The following is a 26,479-nucleotide window of genomic DNA, read 5'->3' as shown; positions in this document are numbered from 1 at the left end:
ATCCTGCCCTATCCATCTCTCATCTCAGAACACAGGACTTGCCTTTAGCCCTAGTTCATTGCTTGATGATTTGTTAAGGCTTTGAAAACAGAAGGAATGAGGTGCTTTAAAATAGGACAGGGCTATTTCTCTTTGCTTTATTTATTTTTATGCCATGCAAAAGGAATAAAGAGGTATAAAATGGATCAACTGAAGCCGAATAAATCTGGGTAAATAGAACAAGAACCCAATAAAATCCTGGGGGTGAGAAAGAAGAAAGGTATTAGGGATGGGAGATAAAAGGAAGGAATAAAAAAGAAAATTTAATAATTCCTGTAGTATTAGGGTCTATTTATTATTACCTAGGGAACAAAGTGCCTTTGACCCAATGCAATATTTTAAACTAGGGTTAAGCTCTGGGTGGAAATTAGGAAATTATCTTTAACATCCTTATTGAATCTTCTCATGCTGTCACCTCCTGTTATCCTTTATTAAAGCTTTGTGTGTGTGTGTGCTGCTAGGTCTAGGAAGGCTGACATCTTTTACTTGTTCTGATGAATCACAGCACAGAAGCTTGTGCGTTTTTACAGCCAGCACAACAGGAGTCTCTTCATATTATTCCTTATGCCAGGGCAGGGGGTGAGAGAGCGTGGGGATCTCTTTGTCCTAACCCTGCCCATTCAGGATGATCACTGCCTTCGTGAAATGGACAAAAGATGTAGCCAAGAGCTAATAACACAGAAACCCAGAGAATAAAGGCTAAGATCTTTAGGTAAAATTAGAAACTGCATTTATGCCCATTGCAGACCTGTTTATGTCATTGCTTTATGTAGCCCTGAATTAATGCTTCTAAATTTCCTATTGCTAATATAAATACTGCTTAACTACAATTGTTAAAGTAATCACAAGTTTCATTTAAGTACATTTTCAACCATCACTTTGGTATCGAGAACTTTTTTTTTTCTCTCAGACCCAAACCAATATATCCTACTGTGCTTTCCTTCATTCCTCCTCTTCTTTTATTACAGACAATTTCTATCATACATACATTTTATATTCTTTTAAATTTAAAATATCTTTTATTTTTATGTGTGAGTGCACATGTGTGTTTGTGAGGGTGTATATGTGTGTACCTGCAGAGGCCAGCAGATAGTCTCTGCTGTTGTACCCTAGGCACTATCCATGTTTATCAGTAGAACCTAGTAGATACATGCCCGTGGTTACCATGCATCTTGCAGAGTGTTGCATGCTCTTTAGTGATGGCCATTTTGTCACTTCTGATGCTGAGAAAAATCTCTGTGTAACTGTAGTCTAGTGGGTACCCGTCATTGCCAAAAGAGTTATTTAGTTGTGTCTTCAGGCTGATTGGTAAACTCTTAAGTTCATCATTACCTTTCTGGCTTGTTATGGAGCCCTAATTAAACCATGTTACACTTTGAATGAAGCTGTTAATTTATGTACTCATCAAACCTGTTCAATAAATCCCTTGCAAGTAATTATTGCAAGGGTGCTGTGAAGGAACAGAGATGAAATGAGCCTGTTGGAAAATGCCAGTGAAGCAAGGAGAGGCAAGAGTTCACTTGTGATCATGGGAGAATTGTTTCAAGGGGCGTCATGAATTGAAAAAATTCTTTGTGAAACCACTGAGGAACAGCAAGGATTTTAACAGGTGCCTATGTGTAAGAACTGGGGAAAGAGATGGAAAGCCTTGGGAATGTGGTACTTCAGAGAGTAGTGTTTGAGAAGATGGCAGGAGACCAGGAGAATGAGAATGAGGCACATCTGCCGAGTACAATAGATGATCTTGGTTTTGTTGTTGTTGTTAAGACATTATTGTGTTTGAAGGTATCATTTTTTTCTGTGAGTTTGGTCTTGGAGAAGAGAGAGAGAGAGAGAGAGAGAGAGAGGGGGGGGGAGAGAGAGAGAGGTGCTCCATTGTCTGTGCTGCACTTCAGTGTCTCTTTTCATGGAGTTCATTCTAGCAGCTCCATGACTAGCTGGTGATTTTCAAGGTCTCCTCCCAAAGCCCTGTGCAGTTTATTAATTTAAAAGCAGCAGCAATTTTCCTAGAGGTGAAACATCTAATGATTTTTTTCCAATCTCTTTTGTAGGAGGTATCACTGAGAAAGTATGATTAGATTCAACCCAGTTGTCTCCCACAACAATAATACGTAGAAAATGTCAACCAAGGTGAATCACCATGTGTTAAGAAGTCCAAGCCTTAGGTTAAAGGATGTACCAGAGAGAACTGTTCTGCTTACAGAATGAAAACGTGTTGCACAAATTATCTTAAGGAGCCAAAAGCAGCATCCAGTTCTCACTTAAAACAATTTGTTCTTGGAATATTGTCAGCTAAAATTGTGGTCAACTTTTGAAAATTGTATGAATTTGCACTGCATATTTTATTTAGTGTTTAGCAAAACTCCAATATGGCTCTGCATAACTTACACAATACACCAAGAAAATGACTTCAGAAACTCCCACGGAAGTTGACAAATTGGGCATCTAATGCTTTTAAGCTAATTGCATGCTTAGCAGTTAAGGAGTTGACTTGTTAAGAATGAAGACCAGAGTTTTGTGGAGACAATGCTCTGCCTGCTGCCACATGGAATCCGATCAAACCCTGTATCAGAAATATTACAGACTCTTAAAGAAGAAAATAATGTGCGCTTTAATCGCCATGCTACTTAGCGTTTCACTGAAGTGCTCATGAATCATATGCACTGTCATAGCAGTTTTGAAAACTATTCCTGAATTTTCAAGCTGTTATTTTCAGGAAATTTCGAAAGCAAATTGCTAAGTGATAAAGAGTAATTTGGTAGCATTGCTTATGTCAGTGTTTTGCTTTCTTGCAGACTGGAAAAACAGAAAAGAGTAATACGCTGAATGCCGCCATAGACAACATGAGCAAGAAGACAAGAGACCTCCGCAGACAGGTGAGAGCAAAGAAAGGGCAGGAGTAAGAGGCAAAAGAAGCTCTCATTCATTGCTGTACCATTTCATGTTTTTTGTCTCTTAAAATTATAGACTAGGAAATGAAAAAGCAAGCTTATATTTTCTGCATTTATGTGCCTTGAATGGCTTGTGGTAAACAGAAGATAGGAAAGGGAGTATGTGCCTTAATGTTATGCAGGATTTCAATTGAATCTTGGCTCTGTCCTCATCAGATGTAAGTTCTGAGGCATAGATTTCATCTGTCAGAGCTTCTCTGACTCTATGAAATGCAATTAACAATGTGAAATGGCTTTGGATATTAAGCAAATGCATATTGCTGCACTGGAGAGATGGCTTGGTTGGTAAAGTGCTTGCCTTGCAAACAAGAGGACCTGATCTGAATCCCCATGACCCTCTTTGGAAAAGGTCAGGTGTGGTGGGGCAGGTTTGTAATCCAAGAGCTGGGGAAGTGGAGAGGAATGGATTCCTGGACCTCTCTGCCCAGTCACCCTAGCTACTTGGTGAGCTCCTCATAGTGGAAGGTCCTGTCACAACTGAAAGGTGTATGGATCCTCATTAATGAACCTGACATTAGCTTTTGACCCCACGTGCATATACAGCACATGGACACACATCTGTGCACAAATGATCATGAACACATACAAACGCATTCACTTCCACATAAAAGAAAATCAGTACATATGATTGGAACACTAAATGTTTCGAGATTCTGGTAAACTGAATTTATGCCAGTACTGTGCTGGCTGATTTTTTTTGTTGTTATTGTTTTGTTTTGTTTTTGTTTTTTTTTTTTCGAGACAGGATTTCTCTGTGAGTTTTGGAGCCTATCCTAGCACTTGCTCTGGAGACCATGCTGGCCTGGAAGTCACAGAAATCTGCCTGCCTCTGCCTCCCAAGTGCTGGGGTTAAAGGCATGCACCACCAACACCTGGTGTGCTGGCTGATTTTAATGTCAGCTTGACAACAGTAGCAGGCATACTAGAGGAGGAAGCATCAATTAAGAAAATGCTTCCAGAATGCTGTCTGCAATCCTGTAGTGCCTTTTCTTAATTGATGACCAGTGAGGGAGGGTCCAGTCCATGTGGGTGGTACCACCTCTGGGCTAGTAGTCCTGGGTTCAATAAGAAAGCAGGCTGAGCAAGCAAGTAAGCAGAATCCCTCCACAGCCTTTTGTCAGTTCCTGCCTCCTGTCCTGACTTCCTTTAGCAATGAACAGTGATGAGGAAGTATAAGCCTGATAAACTCTGTGCTCCTCAAATTGTTTTGGCCATGACTTTCTATAACAGCAATAGTTAAGACAAGTATATACTGAATTTCTCTTCCTAATGCAACAGCAGCTCAACCTTGTCAGTTCTTCCTCTTCATGGTTTGTGGGTGCTTCAGAAACCAGTTTCTGTTGAGACTTTCTTTTCTTCATTAGTCACCAGGATCAGAAGATCAGAAAGGATTTTTACCAAGCAGTTGAGAAGCCCAGTGTTAGGACACATATTAATCCCACCCCCAACTTAGCTGATTTCCAAGGCCTCTGTTTCCCAATCAGTTTCTCTGTATATATATATATATTATATATATATATATATATATATATATTGAACAGCTATAGCATAGTCACCATTAACTCATAAAAACATGGGAAAAGGCTTTTAACCAGAAGCTCTTAATGCTGTATGTTATCTTAGTTAAATGGGAAGAATTAGAGAAATGGCTGGGCTGTATTTTAATTCAGAAGTAGATCCATACACAGAATAATAAGGATTCCCAGAAAAGGTTGTGTCACAGCAGAATTTTAAATTCTGTGAAAATCATGCTTTTTCAACATTAGGGCCTCGATGGGAATTCTCTTCCTGCTATCAGAACTTAGGATTATGGGATGTAAGAATCAAAGGAGTGTACCAGCACAGGCCCTTTGGACCCTCAGTGATGGCCTTCCTCCTCCTTGTATGATTTTTACTTTTTGTCTTCTCTAGGATTTCTTTCCACTCCTGTACTCCAAGCTGGCCTCAAACTTCTGACCTCCCAAGTGGAGAGGCTTGGGGTTACAGATATATACCACTCTGCCAGGTTTTTTTTTCCCCCTGAGATATTAGGTATAGAGCCAGATCTTTCTGTATGCTTAGCAAACACTTTACCAGCTCAGCTACACTGCCCCCTCCCAAACCCTTCTTCAGGATTCCCACCCCTTCTGCTCTTGTTAAATTTGGAAGAACTGCCAACCACAGTATTTCCTGTCTCTGTCTCTGTCTTTTCCGTTTTATTTGCCACCAGCAAAGCTATGCATAAAATGCTAATCTGTATGCATACCTCCCCAGCCTTTACAAATATTAATTTTCTCAAAGACTTTAGAAAAATCTATTTCTTACACATTGAATTAGAAAATTTAGCAAATCAAACTCAACATGCTCAGTTAAGTTTGAATTTTAGGTTAACAACAAATATGTCTTAACATAATTATGTTCCCAATGTGGCATGGGACACACTTTCATTTTTTTAAAGTGTGTTTACTACAAATACAAACATTCCCAGGTGTCCTGCATTTTATTTTGCAATCATGCATGGTTTGTCTCCTCACTGTCATTAGTGAGATCCAGACTGTCACATCAGGGTGGCCAATGCTTTCTCATATTCATATCAGTGTGTAGGGAACAGCTATGCTCTGGGGATTTTACGGAGCAACATCACTTTAGTTTCAGTTTCTTCTTTCATGAACCACTGAAACTCAGACCCACTCTGATCCCCAGGAGCCACTGAGGTCATCAGCAGAGCTCTGTCTACATTGTCTTGACTTGTGATGATGTCAACAAACCAACAACCATGCCATAGCTCAGGTTGGGAGTTGAGATCCAAAGTCAAAGAGCATGGTTTCTTCTGCATTATACATGTTAAGCACATCTATAAAATCACTCCAAATGAAGGACCAAGCAGGAGCTCTTTTTCATTTGGAGAAACAGCACATGGTGTGTGTGTGTGTGTGTGTGTGTGTGTGTGTGTGTGTGTGTGTGTGTGTGTAGACATGGAATGAAGTGTACTCCATCTTCAAGGCTACTGTCAGTTGCTGTGATTCTCCCTCTCAACTACTCTTTCCCCACACCCAAAATGACTTCATTTCCCATTGTGAAGTCTTTACTTTGGGTATAGAGTTTGAGTATATAGTTGAGGTTTGGGAATGTAACTTTGTTCTTTGAGTGCTTTCTTGGCAGACTTTTAGCTCTGGTATCGATTCCTGATACCTCATAAACTGGACACAGTGGTACTTATCTGTCAAATCAGCACTAAGGATAAAGAGGCAGGATGATCCTAAGTACAAGTTTACCCTCTGCTACAAACAAGTTTAAAGCCAGCCTGGGATACATGACACCATGTCTCAAAAAAAAAAAAAAGTTGGAACAGCAAAATGAGTAATCTCCACATCTTTTTATACTTTCAACATTGAAGAGTTTATTCTAAGCACCTTACATATGCTCTTTTCTCACAAAAGCAAAACCCTGCTCTTAAACTGTTTTTTAAATATTTAATGATCATCTCTTATTCTAGATCTGGTTTTATTTTTAGAAAAACATCCCAAGAACCTCCCTTTTTGCTCATTCATCCTTATTCATTTCATCAGTAACAATGCCTTAGCTTTAGATTAGAGAATGGTGGGTCTATAAGAGGAGCCACACTTCTCTTAGGAATGACTAAAGTGTAGCCATTATACACTGTGGAACATAAAGATGGAATGTTCTAGCACACAACATAGTTGGGTTTTTTTTGTTTCACCTTTCTTCTATGGCTTTCTCAAGAATTTTGCTGGGGATAGAGTCAAAGATCTTGGCATGGTGTTCTCAGTTCTCTGTGACTTGATCACAACATTTTGTATTTTTTTTTTTTAGTTTTTTTTTTTTAATCTCCTTAGTTCCTCCTTGCCACAGCTGCTTACTCACTCACCTCTGATAAAAGGACCTACTAACTTCTCAGCAAAAGGTCATCTCCTCCTTCAGCACACATTTGCAAGCTCATCATGTTCAGTATACTAATAGACCTCTCATGGCATCCTGTGCTTTGACCCTTTTCTGTTTCCTGTTCTCCTTTCTCATCTTATGTCACCTGAGTTCCAAAATAGTGTGGATGCTACTCCTTTCAGCCAACCTTAGCTGTTTTCTTCAGCAGGAATTACTATTATTTCCTGAGAGCCCTTAAAATCATGTGAACTTCTTTCGCAATAGTCATCCCTCCTCTGACTGTATTTTGTTTTTTTCTCTTAAGGAGAATTTTCTTCCCAATGGATTGTAAACATTTAGAATGAGAATTATGATCAGATTTCTAATTTGCTGAGTATTTCCAGAACTCTCTAATGAGTGTATTCTTTGAGTTACCGATTTAATTCTTGAAATAAGAAATAATGCATTAGTGTTATATCAATTCTCATGTGTATCAATTTGCTAAACTTACTTGGTAGAGCCATGGTGCCATCCAGGTACAATATAACTAAAGTCCAAGTATGTAATCATCACATCAGGGGACAAGGAAAATGGGCTGTTGATTTAAAAAAAAAAAAAAAGAACCAAAGAACCAAATACACTGACTTTACTGTCATCCATTTTTTTCTCCATTATTTATTTTACACATTTTTCAAAACTTCACTTTTCTTTTTTCCTTTCACCTGGCCTTCCATTATTTACATGGGACATTGAATACTTATCAGTTGGAACACCCAGTAAATGAAGAATGTTTTTGAATACTTGTTACTTCATTAAAAACCAAGACATCCAAATATATTCTACTTCTGTTGTCTTGTGAAGAATGAAACGTCATTACTTTTTCCAAAGGCAGTTTAAAAGTCTCACTTGTTTATATTACTAAGAGAAAGCATTACAGGTCACAGAGGCTAAAGTAATGGTGTCCTATATCAATTAAAATACAATTCTGACAACAACAAACAAAGGAAGCACATGACCCCTACTGATTATTTCATTGTTTGATTGCCTGACTAGCTTCTTGCTTCCCACATTGGCAGCTCAAGCACTGAGCACAACACTTGGAAAGCCATTATCATCTCTTATACCACTCATCATCAGCATATTAAGTTCTCATGAGGCCACATCCCACAAACTTGGCACAGTGACCAGACACTGAATTGTTTCTCAATTTAGTTCTTATTGATCAGTCAAGTTTTGCAAAGCATATTTTGCTTACTTACTTAAAATTAAAATGGCGTCTGTATGCACAAATAGAGTTTGTCTGATTTCTGAAAGGAGGAATATTTTCTGAAATACTTTCTTTGCTTTCTATACATCTTCCCCTCACAACTAATTCTTGTCCCTCATTTGATAACTCTGGTAGACTTCCTTATACATTCCTCATGGGGCTTTTGCTTTTGTGTTTCAATTGTAGAGAAATATATTATTTTATTTGAGATACTAAACCACTTACATCAGCCGAAAATAAAAAAAAAATGATGCCTCAAAGCCTTTTATTAAGCAACAGTGAAGAAAGATAGAAAGCCCCTCAGTTTGGCTTTGTTCTGACATCATTCATGCTTGACCACAAGCAAGAATTTATTGAAAATTCATACTCCACAACCCCTTTTGGCTTTCCACTAACTTCCAATTTTAGCACCATAACTTCATATGTTGGAGTCTTCTTTAGAATGTTTTTTTTTTTTATGTCATCCAAGTGAAAGAATTATAGTAAGCCCCTGGACAGGAAGACAGTATGAAAATAAAGAAGCCACAGGCTATGTAATTAATACAAATATTGACAAGGTGTAAAGAGAGTGTCTCCTAGGAATATGTCAAGACAAATGGAGGAGATTCCCTAACAGAACATCCTAGATTTTTTGTATTTTGTCCCTAGCCACCCTGCTAGTTTTATCCCATAATAATCCCATTTGCATGGTCAGCAAAATGTAGGGCCTGTCAGAGTTACATTCAGTGATGTGCAAAGCAGAAGTGACAGAGTATGATTTGCAAAGATCAGTGTACAAAGATGTGGAGCCCTGTCAGAGGGGAGTGAACAGGCGTTACCAACAGAGGCAGGTTTGAAACTGGATTTTGTTCACAAGAACAGACACTTAGTATAGGACTTTAGTGCACAGAGTTTATTTGGGAGGTGGTTCCAAAATATAATTTTTTTTTGGTAAATGCCAAGCAAAGCAGAAAAGAGAAGGTATGCTATCAAGGCTGCAGCTATAGGCAACAGGGGCTTTAGGGCTTCTTGGAATCAGAATTTCTTCTCAGGTTGCCTGGCTAATGGCGCAAGCCAGATCTAATAGCTCTTGCCACTGTTTATGGTTGTTCCTGGGGATGTGGGCTCTCTATAACTTGCAAGCTGCTGTTGTGCTTTCTGTGAGAACCTCACAGAGACTTAGAGTAAGCACTGACGCAGAATAATGAGAAGAAGGATAGGGTGTCTTCCGAGGACCTAGTATTGAGGCCCACAGCAAGAGGTGAAATTGCAGACTGAACTAGAGAATGTGCAGTCCAGTATCAAAGGCCTCCCAGGTCAGCTTTAACTATGGTCCTGATAAAGGGTTTGCATTCAACAAGTCAGGCAGAGGATTCTGAGAGAACTCATGGATGCTTAGCTGGACAGTTTGATATTTGCCTGGGTTAAAATACTTTATGGAGGAAAATAAAGCCGGTTTTAAAGGCTTCATTCCAACAAGTCATAAACCTCTGACAAATTCCTTCTATCAAGGGACCAAAAAGAACATGTCTTACAATGTGAGACAAAAGTCTCTGTCTCTTGATTTTACAAACATAAAAAACTATATCATTTGAAAAATCATAGGAAGGAGATTTGACACTTTAGGCTTGGTTGTAGATGGGGACTCTATCATTTACATTTGTGAAAAGCAGCCTATTTTCAAACATGCATTTTAAGGTAGCTAATATAAAATCTCCCTTCTTCATCTCACAGTCAAATTACTAGAAATCAGATTTTATACCCAGTGTCTCTGCTCTCTTGCTTCCCAATCATTCTTGAAGAAATAGTGGTAGGGTTTCTATATGCAATTTTATACAAAGCTTGAGGTTGCTGTGTTTACCACTAACCTTCTTAGAGATCAAACTCTATAAACAAGTCTCTGTTTTATAAATTCAGTTCTTTTTGTTCATACACTTTCCTCTTTCTTCACTTTTCTCAGGATACCTAGCACTTGAAATGTGAAGCGTGATACTAATTAGTCTTACCAATAAAAACCCAGAGTCGGGCATCAAGGTAAAAGCTGAAAGGTCAGAGAAGCAAGGGAGCACCCACAGCCACTTTATCCTTTCCAGAATCCTCTGACCTAATGGAATGAGATCCTGTCTCAGATCTGCCTTATCATTTCCTCTCTCCACCCAGGCTTATTACTTTCTGTCTGTCTGTACATTCTCCAGACCTCGATGGCTAACTAGTGGCTAGCTCCACCCTTTGATCTCCAGGCAAGCTTTATTTAATACAACAGAAATGCTATTCGGAAACACTCGTTTCCTTGGTGCGGTCAGCTATCTAAAAGAGTCCACAGTGATGGAGATGATAACTATTTGGTAGGATACACATATTTGGAGAATCAGGACATTTTATTTCTTGTAATTGGTACTCTTTATCTTCGGCCATTCTGTCAGCCTCTTTAAGTCCTTCTCTTCCATTTACCTGTCTACTATGATGGTGTTTCCTGTCGCACTCTTGAATTTTTCCTCCCTGTGTGTCTATCATCAAGGTTCTAGCTGTATCATTTACTTGGACTAACTCCCATATTCTGACCCTCATAGATGAACTCTATGCAGAGGTATTTCTCACATCCAAGTTACAAGTCCCAGAAAAGAATGGGGTGGAGGACTGTCACCACAAACTCTTCCCTGTTCTTGAGACCCTCAACTCTATTTCTGAAATGTGTACAGCATGTGCTTCCCAACTGCAACCTTAGCCTGTGCCCCTGACCTCCCTGATCCATTCCTCATGAACTGCAAACACATTGTTCAATCCTTCATGGCCCTCACCTTGCCTTGTGACCTCTCCCCTTCTACACCTTGTTATAAATGAGCAGCAAATATTAATTTGTTGCCATTAGTGGAACTTCATAGTAAGCAGAAAGTTCCACCGAGGATCTTCCTTCACTCTATGATGTAATTAAGATCTAAAAAACTTCAAAAAGCTTCTCAGCTACCTCTACCAATATGAGTCGAGGTGTTTTCATACAAGAAGCCAATAGCCCCCTATGGATTTATCATCTGATGAATGTTATAGGAAGACAGTGCTTTGTTTCTAATTTTTTTTTAAGTGCTAGGAATCGAACCTGTGATCTCACACATGGAAGGCAGGTGCTCTGCCACTGAGCTATCTTCCCAGCAAGACAGTGCTTTGTACAAATGAAGCTCTATCATTCTGGATCTGGAAATGATACCAATAGAAATTCTTACACTATTTAAAACTAATCTGTCAACTGATTTTAAAAATACCCTAAAATGTAACCCTCACAGAAGTCAAATTGCAAATTTTCTATCTTGTCTTTATCTTTTAATTTATAGAGAGACGCTGTTAAACTAAATGACAAGGTAGATCCAAAAGCCTTAGGGCTCATTCATGGCCACTGATGCTATTTATTAAAGCACAATATTGGGCTATCATAATCCCTGTGGTTTCAATATTAGAATACAATAAATTAATTTTCAACACTATTTTTAAATCTTGGAAAATTTCTGCTGAGTACAGCAATTATCTGAAGTCATTTATAAGCGTCCATGTAATTTAATTTAAGAGAACTAATTGTGGCAGAATGTTACAGTTGTTTAATAATTTAAGGTGTGAGGGCAAGAACAATTAAGGCAAACAGAGGAAATTGGACATCAAACTCATTTATTCTTCTTCTTGCTCTATTAATCTGTTACCATCTGGTGCAATTTGTGATCTCACTTGGTTTAATTACCATGAAGTCTACAATTTAAATAATCAAAATGTATCATCAATTCTTCCAATAAGTTAGAAAGTATTTTATAATTATTAAGGTACAATATGCACATTTTATTTGTACACTTGCTGAACATTCTAATCATGTAATTTCTTTGAGGGAAAAGTATTCAATTACCCCTTACCATTTGAGTTATGGGCTAAATATAATATAATAAAAATTAGAGGCTTTTGGGAGCAAGGGAATTATTACTGCCTGACTTTTTATACTGAATGTTTTTGTTTATCTTGCTTCTAAAGGATGTTCACATGCTGTACCACGTATTATGATTGTAAGGATTGCTTAAGAAATGTGTAAAGTAAACTTTAGAACCACTGAGATCATTAGACTGGAAAATAACACAAACTTTTTCTTGTAAATAAAAGGAATTTTTTTCTTCTTCTCAGATCCGCAAGGCTATTATAGATCACATATCTGATTCTTTCTTGGACACGACAGTTCCACTCCTGGTTCTCATTGAAGCTGCTAAGAATGGCCGAGAAAAGGAAATCAAAGAATATGCTGCAATATTTCGTGAGCACACAGGCAGGCTTGTGGAGGTAAGTGTGCATCTACTTCAAATCCAGGAAAGCAAGGTTCCCGTCTCCATTTACAGCTGATTTCAACTCATATAAAAAACAATCAACAACATATTACAAAGGCTGCTGTGTTGAGCCTAGGTAATAGGGAGGTATGTGAGTCAAATGGTATAAGCCACCCTTCAGTGGCTTGCAAAAAGAGCAATTTATTTATAAAGATGTGTGAAATTGTGCTCACTGTTGTTTCAATTTTAAATATCCATTTTAGTGGCACCAGACAAAAGAACAAGTTAAATACATAGTTCTGTCCTGGTAAATATTTTCTTACCATTTTAGCTTTAATTTAGCAAATACTCCATGCCATATGTTTTATTGTCTGGATTTCATGGGTCCTTCCCTGCTGCTTCTTAGAATATGTTATGTAACACAATATAAAAAACAAAAGACAGTAGAATTTGCAGGTTTTGAGGGTTCCATGAAAAATTAAGTAGGAATAGTGTTCTATGGGAAGAGGAGATAATAAACTTTAATTCCCTTGGCTTAGCAGCTGCAGATGTGACCATGACCCCATGGTTTTAAGAGGAAGATGGCAGATTGCTACCAGACTTATGAAGGGTTTTAGATAAGAGATTCTCAAGGTCAACAGTTGAACCTGTTGCATCATGGATATGAAAACATAGCACAATAAAGCAGAGAGGCTGAATGGAAGAATTTCTTAAGGTAACAATACTCACAAGGCTAGGAACCAGATACTAGAATGGGGTTGTGTGTTTTACCAGGTTCATAACCAAAGATCTGTTGACTGCCACTCAGCAGTATGACTCTACCAGATTTGTTTTTTGTTTTTTGTTTTTTTGTTTTTTTGAAACAGAGTCTCACCATGCCACCTTGGCTAGTTTAGAATGTATTTTGTAGACCAAAGATCCACCTGCCTCTGTCTCCCAGGTACTAAGATTAGAATGGTGTGCTAACATGCTCAGCCATTTGTTCCAGTTACAGTGACTAGTATGTATTAGAATCTTCTGTGCCCATTCCATGCTGGTGATTAAACATTTGACTGCCACCTCTTCCTACATAATCACAAACTCTGGAGTGAAATGTGGTTATTTTGCCCAAATCGCTCATAAAAAATTGTTAGAGAAATAATCATAACTCAAATTAGAATCCTAGTAACACAGTTTTTTTTTAACACCTTTAATGTAAATATATGGAACAAATTCCAATGTAGCTAGCATTTTTACTGTAAACTCTCCTGCCTGACTCTAGTCTCCCTCGCTAGAAAATGGAAAGGAAACGGATGAATACTTGAAGGCTGAGGTCATGCCGTTTCCCCAAGATGCCGACATCTTGGGGGTAGGTTTTACAAAGAGATGCCTAACTGAGCATAGTCCTAGGCAGTTGCAAACCATCCATCTAAAAATGGGATTCTATGCTGAAGTCACACCAAATAATTGGGGGGGCATCAATTTTGTGATATACTTTGAAAGAAGTTTGATTTCTGAAATAGTGTATGTTTATTCCAATTTCTCAGTTCAATCTTTCTATGAAAACCTTGTCTGTATGCTGCCTACTGGAAAATGACACCTTGAGCAAACTGTAAAGAGGCAATAGGTAGGGCCAGAGACACAGCTAATGCTGCACCCCTGAGAACTCTTTCCAGAGACTTCTCTACTCAGGGGAAGCCCAGACACTAGACTTCGTTGTTGGAAAGACTGCCCGGACCTGTCATTATACACATAGTTGGAGTTTATTAGGAAGCGCTCTTAAAATAGATTTAACCTTCTGACTTAGTAGAGTTGTTTAAAAGGATAATAGGCATCCCCGTGTGGGTATTGGCACCTCAAAAGAAATTCCTCTTAAATGTCTTTACAATAGTTATGCATATTATTTTGAAGTCACATCTTGAAGAGTGACTAAGGAATTCAAAGATCATTGGGTTCCTGAGGTGTCATGGTTAGGATTGGTTGTGTAAGACAGTTCAGAAATGCCTGGACTGTAAACGGAGCTGATACTCTTTTCTGTGAGATTCTCAGTAAGATCTCAGTTTGTTAAAGAGTATTGGCCATATTCAAAGTCATGGGCACTCGGGGCTTCAATGTGGTTAATAGATCGTTTTATATTCTTACTTGAAAAATCTCCATATAAAAGGAAGGTTGTCTCTGTGGGCAGCAGCTTCCATGGCAAGAGTTAATTGTGCTAGAATTCTTAACTGTCAGCCAGGGAAAGACCTCATCAGGACTGCAGAATGATGATTCCTTTTCCTTTTCCACATCCTTTAACATCCCCTGTCTTTCTAGTCATCCCCCAAACAACGTTATTAAAAGTTCTATGGACAACTCCTTCTGGAGATTCTAACAATTTAAAAGGTATTTTTACTTTATCCTAGAGTTTCTCCAAGTAAGTTTTGTAATGCTTCCTGTCATGTTGTTTCACTAAATTAGTGCTGCCTTTCTATGAACTCCTATGAATATTGTCTTACTATTTTAACCAAACGATAGTTCACTATCATGCCAATAGACTTCGAAGAATTTGTTTTAAATGTTTAAGGATTTTGAGAATTCCCTGTTCCTTGTGAGCATTAAAGAGTAAAAGCTTTTGGAATTATGAGCTATTGGGAGAATGGGTTTTACTTAAATCTGAATATCCCCTTAACACAGAATAGAGTGATTATGGAGATCTGTAGTAGTATCTGCATTTCCACCACACTCTGATGTTATGGAGACATTCTGGGCTAAGTCACTTTGACTGTGCAGAAAAATTCCTACACAGACTAACTTAAAGCAACTATTTGTTTTGATCACTCATCCATTTTTAATTAGCACAAAGGTGAACAGTTATTGTTTAGGATTTCTCAATAATTTGTCATTCTCATATATTAGCTGGATAGAGTCTACCAAATATTTGTCCCAGTTGAACACACAAGGTGGTCTGTTCCCATGCCCTTGTATGTTTGCCACCAACTGAGAGATCTATATTATTGAATAGAGATCAAACATAGCTTTTCCATGTGACCTGAGCTTCTTGTAGAATAGGTTTTAGGTTCTAAGGGGTCACATTAGCAGTACCAGTGGTAGATGAAACAGGGCATCGCTGGTCACATAGCTTGAGGAGGTCTTTCCAGAGATTTCTAAGGGGAAATTGTGGTCTTGCTTTATAGCACAGAAAAGAACTTATGGTGAGTCGTTAGGAAGCCAAGGTGGGGTTTGTCAAGAAGAAAGGATAGAGAGTAACACATCACACACCGAGGGGTGAACTCTATCTCTTCTTAGGAGAGAAAGCTGCATGCAAGCATCTTTAAAAACCTAGGAGATGGTTTCTGTGACTATTGAAGTTTTATTGTTGATTATAAAGGGTACAATCTGTATCAAAGTTTAAAACTGTAAATTAAAATATTTGCTAATTTTATTTTTTATTACAGTTATTTGTCTTTGTGTGTGTGGGGGGGTGGTATGTGTGTAGACATGCTCATGCATGCGCAGGTCAGAGAAAACTTGCCAAAGCTGGTTCCCTTCTTATGTCATTTGTGTCCCAGAGCTAGAACTCTGGTCTTCAGGCTTGGCAGTGAACAACTTTAGTCTTGAGCCATTTTATCAGCTCAAGTAAATTTCATGTTGTTTTGTGTTGCTTTGTTGAGGCAATGTCTTTTTTTTTTTTGAAGATTCTTTTATTTGAATTAGAAACAAGATTGTTTTACATGACAATCCCAGTTCCCACTCCCTCCCATTCTCCCCTAACACCCCCCCTAAAAAAAAACCCTGCCTATCACATATCCCTTCTGCTCCCCCTGGATGGTGAGGCTTTCCATAGGGTGTCATCAGAGTCTATCATATCCTTTGGGATAGGGCCTAGGCCCACCCCCGTGTGTCTTGGCTCAGGGTGTATTCCTCTATGTGGAATGGGCTCCCAAAGTCCACACCTATGCTAGGGTTAAGGACTAAACTACTACAGGAGGTCCCATAGATTTCCGAGGTTTCCTCACTGAAACCCATGTTCCTGGGGTCTGGGTCAGTCCCATGCTGGTATCCCAACTATCAGTCTGGGGAGCAAGAGTTCCCCGATGTTCATGTCAGCTGATTCTGTGGGTTTCACCAGCTTGGTCTGGACCCCTTTGAGGCAATGTCTTAATATAGCTCTTGCTGTCCTGGAATTGCCTTTGTAGACCAGGCTGGCCTTGAATTCACAGAGATCCATCTGCTTCTGTCTCTGCCTCCTGACTGCTGGAGTTAAAAGTCGCACCCCACAATGCCCAGCTTGACTTATTTTTACCCACTGAGTTTTCCATTAGTAAATGTAAAGTGCTTTATGAAGTACAGTGTACAGATTTACATATGAGAAAATGATACTGAGGAAAAACATAGACTAGTAAAGATACATACGAGGCAAGGATTGTAGTATGTCTGCTGAGAAGACATCCTGGCTTTGTGTGGGCTTCTGAACTTAGGTCTCCATGATAACTTGATAAGGGATTCACCTACTCTTCATGCTAACATGGTAAGGAGCTTTACCCACTCCCTATGTACCATGGTAAGGGTTTCACCCACTGAGCCATTTCCCCAGCCAGCACATATATTTTTATCATGAATATGGTTCACAATTTGATTTTTGAGATTTTCCCAGAAGGAGTAGTATAGACATTTTAAGTGATTAAATCAGCTGTGTTGAAATCCTTGACTTACAGCCATGAGAGACCTCAACCAGATTGAGGAAGAGATAGCCTCTTTTCTTCTCTCATGGCCACTTAATTTTCCCTGTCTTTCCTAAACTGCCTCAGCAAGAGCAAGCAAGAAACAGGAAGTGGAAGGAGCCTTTCTTTTAATGCTCAGGCTCAGAAATTGTCATTTATTTCTACTGTACTCTTTTTGTTGTGTTTTTATAAATTAAGAGTATTTTTTTATTTTTTTTATGAAAAGAAGGGGTAAGCAAGTGATCGATACACTTCTATCTCATTCTTCCACTTGTTCTTAAGCTCAGTTATCTCCATGATTTCAACTTGGAATTTTCCTAGAATTACAATACCTAACTAATAATAATACTCTAATAGATATAATTCATTGAATGGACACAAGGTGCTTGTCACTTTATATAGAACCATGTATTATTAGTTCCATTTTAAAGTTAGAGGATGTGCACACCATGACATGACTCCCCAACCCTCCAAAGAGCAAATGTAGAAAAAGCTATTTTAACCAAAGAAACATACTAGTTCCTTATATCATCACTGTGATCTGACTAGAAGCAAGTTAATTGAAGAATGATTTTCTACTGCACTCTTTTTGTGAAAGTAGTGGTACAGCCTGAAAGAACTAAGAGAAGGGGTGATGCTGTGCTCAGCAGGAGGAATAGGCAAACATGCCTGGCTGCCTAATGTCTGCTGCATGTCTCCCAGGGGAATTCCATCACCTTTATCTTCTTTTTTTCATTTTAGGAATATCTTTTATTTATTCTTTAACAGTTTTATAAATGTATACCTTATATCTTGATCAATTCCTCACTTACTTTCCATGAATACCTTAATCCCCCTCATACCTTAATCACCTCTAAACCCCTTCATGCTGGACTGTTGAATGATTTCACTGACTTGATCCTATGTTGCACTTGTCCCATAACCATAGCTATAGTGAGTTTGTGAGTACAAAAGCCATGCTATGTCCAGGAGACCGCATTTCACAGCACTCTTCCACATCCTCAGGCTCAGATTGTCTTTGCAGCTCTTTTTCTCTGACATTCCCTGAGCCTTGACCTAAGCACTCACATTTGTTTGTTCTCAGTGTTTTGAGTACTTATGAGTCTCTACACTAACTGTTGCCTACTGTGTGGATCTGGGGTTCTCTGGAGTCTCCTTGACCAATAATTTGTAGAGTGGTATCCTATACCTGGCTCTGAGATGCTCATGCAATAACCCATGCCCTCTGGGAAAACATTGCTCACTTACACAAGGAACCTGTGTTCAAACTCCCCCTTGTTTTATTATATTAGTTAATCGTATTTAAAAAAAGTGGTACACCCTTGGCCCCTTCTACTTGCTTTCTTTCTAGATGGAATTTAGAGACTATAAAGTCTAAAGTCTCTCCTATATTTTGCAAATTGAGAGATTTGTAACTTCCAAAGAAATACAAAAAGGTTTTTTTGTTTGTTTTAAATATAACTGATTATACACTTCTCTTCTCAAAAACACTTCCACATTTATCTCCCAGGAAAAACCTTTGTTTTGAAAGGATCCACCTAATGAAAGCAAGGGAGAAAACCATTACTAATTTACCCTAAGAATGGAAACACAGTGGCTTTGTAGGAGTTCTGAGGAAGTGGAAATATTAAACACTTTCCTTTCAGAAGACAATGAGTTTTCCTTGTATAGATAGCTCACCAGTTCCTATCCTTCTCTCTCCGAACACCACACACTGGCATGCACATACACCCATCTTATTTCCCTGCTGGTTCATTTGATATAGTAGAGCAGGGAGCCTTTTGCTCCAAGCCTTCTAAATGGCTTGGAGCAAAAGCTATTTGCAACATATCTGCGTCTTCAGGCCTCAACTATATTTGTCAGAGAAATCTAAAATCAGTGAACTAGTTGAAGTCAGACCTAAATGGTGGAAGTGAGCCCATTTAAAAAGAATTCCTATCAGATTTTCTAAGACAAACTTTGTGTGGTTAAAGGAACTTTTCGAATAATGCCTAACATATAACTTAGAAAGAGAGAGAGAGAGAGAGAGAGAGAGAGAGAGAGAGAGAGAGAGAGAGAGAGAGAGAGAGAGAGAGAGAGAGAGAGAGAGAGAGAGAAAGGAAAGGGACCAAAGAAAATGCACAGAAGGAAGGATTCAAGGGCCTTTGGTATTGAAGAAAGATATGGAAGATGTGGGCTCCCACCCCTAAACGGGAAGCTAGCTGCACAGGAAAGATTCATTTTCTCCAGTAGAGCATTAGTGAAAATGTTAACCACATCACAGTGGGTCCCATGCTCAGGAGTAGCTGGCCAATAAAAAATTACCTCAGTGGTAATTTTGTAGAACTTTTGTCTCATTTTGCTTAGTTTTAGCATTTGTTTTTTGTCTTATTGGTCTTCTGCTTGTATATTTTGGGTTCCTTGCGAGTTTGTGCATGTGTGTGTGCTTGTTTCTTGTTCTATTTGTTTTTTTTTTTGTTATTGTTGCTTGATTTTTTAAAGGGAAAGGGAGAAAAATAACAACAATGGGTAAGTGGGGAGTTGAGGAGGATCTAAGAGGAGTTGGTGAAGGAAAAACATGATCAAAATATATTTTGCAAAGAAATTTTTCAGTACAAAAGAAATGGGTGAAAGAAATGGAATTGAATAGCAAAGTAACCAACAAATGAGAACTGTGCATTCCTATTCTTCAGGAGTGCTATTTCTGAAGTTTTCTGTGTATTGCATGCTTAGATACAATGGAAAGATGTTTTGTATGGACCTGGACAGTGCCAGTAATGAAGGAACCATCAACTGCTTGCTAGTTGCAACTTGCATTGACCTAAACAAAATCCTAAGCTTTTCCTACTTGGAATATCAGACTAGTTATTGTCTCTTGAGATCCCTAGAGCTTTAGTATGAATGATAATAAGAAACCATGATAAGAAAGAATCAACAGGGTAACATTTATAAAGTTATCTTTATTTGACCATTGATTACAAATGTAGTCATTGGATTGTGATCCCTAGTACTTTGATATCACTCTGATGGTGAGCTGGAGCATTAACACTCAGTCCTTCCACTAATAGTATCTACTCAGAGTATGAATTTTATCTTAATACAATTATCTGGGGAGTAAAGGTTCTGTCTGAGTTGTTTTCCCCTCCTCTAACAGCAGTGGTGGCCAATCTGGCCTGTAGGAAGAAAAACTATTAGAATGCTTAGTTCCCTTTTTTTCTTTGTCTTGTGACTATGTCTGGGCTCATTGATCAAGGAGACTGATCCTTGGCTGTTGCAAATGGGTATATAATTTCTAAAATTTATGTGTATATGTGCATTCCTGTGTGGAAGTTTGTGCAGTAGAGTATGGTGCCTGTGGAAGTCAGAAGAGGGCATTAAATCTGTTAGCACAACAGTCCTAGGTGATTGTGATAGGCCTGATATGGGTGTTGGGACCTGACATTAGGTCCTCTAGAAAAATCAATATACACTCAGATGCTGAGCTATCTTTTCAACCTATCACGTGAGTATTTAAAAAAAAAATTCCTTACTACAGTAGTATTAAATGCCCTTGTCATTAATTATCAACAGCAGATACAAACCACCTGCTAAGGAATTCATTTCTTTCAGAAGGAGTTTGTGATAAGTAACATCTTAAAGCTCTTGGCTACCTCAAAAGGTGACGGGGGTGGATTCCTAGTCTAATTTTCATCTGGTGATTTAACAGCTTTTAGAAGAATGTCATTATGCTAAATAAATGCATTGTTTATTATGATACCTATTCATTTTCATTTTCTTCTTTTTGAGACAAGGTGATAGTATGTAGTCCCGACTGGCCTAGAAGAGGCTATTTAGCTCAGGCTGGCCTTAAATTTGCAGTGATCCTCTGCCTCTGCCTCACCAATGCTGGGATTACCACTTTGCACCACAATACCCAGGCAACATTTTAGCCATATTGTAATTTGTTCTTAGCAAATTCATTCATGCTGAGCCTTACCACTGATGCTAATTAAAATAATGATGGCCTGGACTTGCCCCATGTGTTTTACCATATTAATTATCATTAAATATGTTACTGCTAATGATGTAGGCAAGAGAATTTTCTGTGAATTGGGGTAGTTTCTTTCTGTAACAAGCCAGCTTCCTTGGTGCTTTGACTCATCAAAAATTCATCTGTCTTGATGCACCCTATTTTAGTATGTTTCATGGGAGCCTTTCATCAAAAAGGAAAAAGTGGGTGGACATTTAATTATAATACTTCCCTACTACCTACAAGGTTGATTGTTCCCACTCGCAAAAATGGGGAGCCCGATTTAGCAAAGCCACAGTGCCAAGGGAGAAGGCTTCAGAGGGGCTCCTGCTGCTTGCAAGAAGTGCTGATTGCTGTCATCTCTCCTCATGTCTTTGCTTTCTGACAGAATGCTGTTCAAGTTCCACACTTCACTTTAATTGATCATCTGTTATCAAATAAGGATATGTTCGATTATAAATAAACACAGCTTTTAGAGGCCCATCTTATTCTTCCTCCTTCTCTCCCTTGAAAAAACGCAAAATAAAAAAAGACAAAAAATAAACCCATGGTTATGCTTGTACACAAACCAACAACTGTTCTCTGAGAATGTCTTGGAAACTCTCCTGTTTTGGTGAGGAGGGGCTGTGATACTGAGTCAGAAATACACTGGATGAGAAAGAATACAGCACACAGGTTGGCTGCAACTCCTTGGATTGGGAAACTTCTCTTGGCTAAACATGATGCTTAAAAGGCTGACCTGGATGCACAGAGCCCAGAGCCCTTCTGAAAAGTTTCTTCTTCTTCTTCTTCTTCTTCTTCTTCTTCTTCTTCTTCTTCTTCTTCTTCTTCTTCTTCTTCTTCTTTTTCTCCTCCTCCTCCTCCTCCTCCTACTCCTACTCCTCCTCCTCCTCCTCCTTTTCCTCCTCCTCCTTCTCCTTCTCTTTTTCCTTCTTCTTTTTCTCCTCCTCCTCCTCCTCCTCCTACTCCTACTCCTCCTCCTCCTCCTCCTTTTCCTCCTCCTCCTTCTCCTTCTCTTTTTCCTTCTTCTTTCCATTTTGCACCTGTGGGCTAAACTATCCTATGATGTGAAAAACAGATACTTTTCAGAATAATATTGAGATGGAATATTTGTGTTTTGGAATTTAGAGGAGGGATCAAACACTGTGGGGTGGGAAGAGTTTAGGAATTCAGCAAGACATATAATAGCCAGAGTGAATTTCCAATAATGGGCAAGAATGTGCCCTGGGAAAACAGAAATGCAAATGGGGGATAACAGCACAAATGTGACCATACTTAGATTGCTATGTTACAGACTGCAGTAGAAATGAGAACTGGACAGAAATGTCTGCAGGAGCACAGGGTTAAGTCAGGACAGATGATGGACAGCCTTGAATATTCAGTTGCCAGGGAGAGGAGGCTCAACCTCATCTTGGAACACTGGGCTGTGTGATAGACTTCTCACCAGGAAAGATGTGAAAGCAAATCCTGTTTTCTTTGGAGATGGAGTATTTTGTATCTGCACATAAAATTCCTAACCATTAATGACTGATCCTAACCTCACAAATATAGTTCTGCATTTACAAAAAAGAATCCATGCATTTAAAACGTAACACGTTATGATAACTCAAAGAGCATGAATAACATTTGTTTTAATAAGGAAGTTGGAATAGAAATGAAAGTAGCCTGGGATTTAATGGCTCTAGATACATGCTGACCAACAGAAATAGAAAGCAATTATGGTCTTAAAGTTTTAGTAGCTACACTAGCAAAATGTGGAAATAAAAAGAGACAGGTTAAACTAATTTTAATATATTTCATTAAACTCAATGTGGCCACAATATTATTATTTCTGCCATTAATTGTATAAAAGTCATTAATTAGACATTTTATCATTTTTATGCTTAGACAAGTCTCAGGTATATTTTAAATTTATAACTCTTAATTTAGAGTTACCTTATTTTAACTGTTCAGTGGCTATGTATCAGACTCTGTGTATGTTTGTGTTTGTGTGTGTGTGTGTGTGTGTGTGTGTGTGTGTGTGTGTGTGTAAGCTAGATATTGTTGACTGTTAGTTACTTTTCTGTTGCTGTGATAAAACACCATGACTAAGGCAACTCAAGGAAGGAAGTTTGGGGGCTTGGTGTTCCCTTTACCTGACTTATGAGAAAAAGCAACATTAAATACATACTGAAATTAACAAATAAGTAAAATCAAATGCCTATTGAACCTGTGGAAAAAATCTTAAAAGACAGTGGGCAACATGGTAAAATATGAAATATGTACACTGAAGTTTGTGTCCTTGCTAGATGTCCTTTGTAGAGTGACTGTAAATCTCTTGTCATATAAATGAGGCACTCTACCCCCACATGAAAATATTAGTAAGATTCAGTTGGATGTATGATGTATTAAAGTTCCAGGTGCCATATCCTATGGATGCCATTGATCTGTGAACATCAACTTTATTCCCTTCTTCTGATTCATTTTCCAACAATCTTATGTGGAATGAAATAACCTACACCCATGACTAACAAGTATTCCATTCCTAAATACAGATAAAAGCAGAAAACATGCTCAGAAACATGAACAGGCTAAACACTGGCATGGATAAATTCTGATCAAATGTTATAACCATAATTTTGACATATAATTCATTTTTTTGTGAGGCCTCTGAAACTGGGACCTTCCCAGTTTTAGCCTCTATGATAATACCTGTAGTTAAGCAGTAAACCTGCTGACACTTACTGATGAATAATTCCATATCCAGAAGCCAAATTTGTTTTTAGTCACAGCATGGTCAGGCAAGTTGCATTCGATCTAGTCCTTTACATCAAATCACTACACATTCAATTAAAAATCACCAAAAGTTGCATGCACCCTTCTCCATAGGACTCCTTTGTGTGGAACCCAACTTTAAAAATTTTTACATTTAATGTTTTAATGCAGATGAGCTTTACTCTCTTGTGCAAGTGATGCAGGCAAATTTCTAAACCGTGGTAGACAGAGGAGGTGAGTTAACCAGATGTATTGGGTCATGGATTTTTTTCTTTTATGGGATAAAATCAACTTTAAGAATGGAGATAACTAAAGATATAATTCAATTGCAAGGATGCTTGCCTGACATACAAAAAGTCTTGGGTTTGATCCCCAGACCTCATAAAAACAAGTGTGGTAGCATGCACCTGTAATCCCAGGGCTCTGGAGGTAGAGACTGAAGGACTCCTGAGGCTTGCTGACCAGATTACTAGCTGAATCTGTGAGTTCCAGGTTCTATGAAACTTTGTATCAGAAAAGTAATATCACCTGTGGCATCCATATACATATGTACACAAATGCATGTGGATCTGCACAGAAACACACACACACACACACACACACACACACTCAATTGTTCAGCTAACTTTCTTGTTTCAGATCAGGACCATCTGCCTAGGGATGGTGCTGCCCACAGTGGACTGGGCCATCTCATATCAATCATCAGTTGAGGCAGGCCACACATCAATTTGATTGATGTAGCTCATTCTTTCATTGAGGTTCCTTTTCCCAAGATTACTGCCTCAAATTGACAGTAAAGACTAATCAGGACAGTCCTTGTCACAGAAAAGAAGTCATATTTACTGGGTCTTTTGTTGATTACTAGCCTAAATTATAAATTTAGCATGAGAAGACTTAGGCTTCTTTACTTAATTTGACATTTTATTTTTGAAGTTATGGCGACCAAAAGAATACCGGAACTTCCCCAATGAGTTTGACTCATCCTTGGAACCAGCCTAGGAAATGAGTCTTACAAATCCTTTCTTACCATATTCCTTCCTCTGTAAGTATATCTCTCACTTCTCCACTCCAGCTACTGATATTGTTAAATTGTTATTTTATATGTCTCAAGAGAATATATGTTGACTTTATACTTTTTCATTGTTATTAGCATTGTCTGTAAATAATATATTATGTTTGCAGAAGACATCCAGTCCTCAAAATTTCCCATCCTTTTAAACAGAAGCTATACTAGGCACTCAAGACATAATCTCTGTCAAAGGAACTAGCCACTTCCCTTTAAAAGAGTCTTACTACTTATAAGGGCATGAACACTGTCTTAGTTGGATTTTTATTACTGTGAAGAGACACCATGACCACAGCAATTTGTGGATGGAAGTTCTGTCTTGCCCATTTCTGCAGATGTTTAGTTCCAAATAAACATGCTGAGGCTTATATTAATTATAAACTGTTTGGCCAATGCTTCAGGCTTCTTATTGGCTAGCTCTTTCTTAATTGTTGACATGTATCTATTAATCTGTATATCTCCATGTAGTCTAGGCTTACTGAGAATTCCTGGGTGTCCTACCTTCCCAGTAGTTAGATGGAGTCTCCTTGACTCCACTACCCTTCTCTATCCCTGTTTGGATTTCCCGCCTGGCTAAATCCTGCCTGTCCATTCGCTGAAACTTATCACACATACAGAAGGACATCCCCCATCAGCAACTCTTATAAGGAAAACATTTAATTGAGGGTGGCTCACTTAAAGTTTCAGAGACTCAATCCATTATGACCATGAAGGGAAGCATGGCAACATGCAGGCTGACATGGTGTTGGAGCTGAGAGTGCTACATGTTGCAGACAACAGGAAGTCAACTGACCATCAGACTGATGAAAGCTTGAGAAAAAGGGACCTCAAAGCCTGTCCCCATAGTGACATACTTTCCTAACAGTGCTACTCCCTTTGGGGGTCATTTTCTTTCAAACCACCACAAATACAAAAAGAAGTATCAGTCATTAGAGTTGTGATGAGTGATACCTTGAATGTGCAACAGGTGCTGTGAGGACATCATTGGGGATTAACTTAATTATATAGCATTCTGGTTTTGAGGAGTTGGCTTTTAAGCTACAAACTGATGAGGATTGGCAGATTAAAAGTTGAATTAGGACAGGAAATTGGGAAAGAAGGAAATTGATAAGCATAAGAACTGGATTATTATAGGTCAGGAAGTAGAAGGGAGACAGCTGTTTGTCAATGCATTCATCCTTTGATAGAGCTCAGGAATGGATATGCTGAGATGTGTGTGTGTGTGTGTGTGTGTGTGTGTGTGTGTGTGTGTGTGTGTGTGCTGTATTTTATAATAGTTTACATTCCCACTCAGTGTTCAAAATCCAAGTTGTTTCAGGTATTCTCTTACCATCACCTGCTATTATCAAGCTTTATTTCCTGTTATTCTACAATATATACAGTGTTTGCTTTTCATACTTTTAATTTTCATGTGTCTATTAACATTACAGAACATTATTGAGATATAATTAACATAACATATAACTTTCTGCTTAGAGGTACACATTTCATAGATTTTTTAAAAAGTTGGTCCACAGTGTTGTTCCTTCATCACCAGAATCTTAACATCTTCCATGAGTCTGCATTTGGTGCTTAGAGATCTGCATACTGTGTGCTTTACCTATAA

The 26,479-nt window shown here is 38.5% G+C and overlaps 1 protein-coding gene across 1 annotated transcript in view; it reads left to right on the top strand.

Annotated features, from left to right (window-relative positions):
- Ctnna3 (catenin alpha 3) overlaps window positions 1–26,479 on the top strand; it is a 1,328,241-nt gene that overhangs the window by 665,841 nt on the left and 635,921 nt on the right. Inside the window, exons 7-8 of the mRNA XM_035451658.1 lie at window positions 2,835–2,915; window positions 12,250–12,402. Of these exons, the coding sequence (XP_035307549.1) occupies window positions 2,835–2,915; window positions 12,250–12,402 (234 nt within the window). The remainder of the gene's footprint in view (window positions 1–2,834; window positions 2,916–12,249; window positions 12,403–26,479) is intronic.

The sequence above is a fragment of the Cricetulus griseus genome (genome assembly GCF_003668045.3).
Source record: "Cricetulus griseus strain 17A/GY chromosome 1 unlocalized genomic scaffold, alternate assembly CriGri-PICRH-1.0 chr1_0, whole genome shotgun sequence".
In the NCBI taxonomy this organism is placed as follows: domain Eukaryota; kingdom Metazoa; phylum Chordata; class Mammalia; order Rodentia; family Cricetidae; genus Cricetulus; species Cricetulus griseus.
This window is presented reverse-complemented; position numbering and strand designations above follow the sequence as displayed.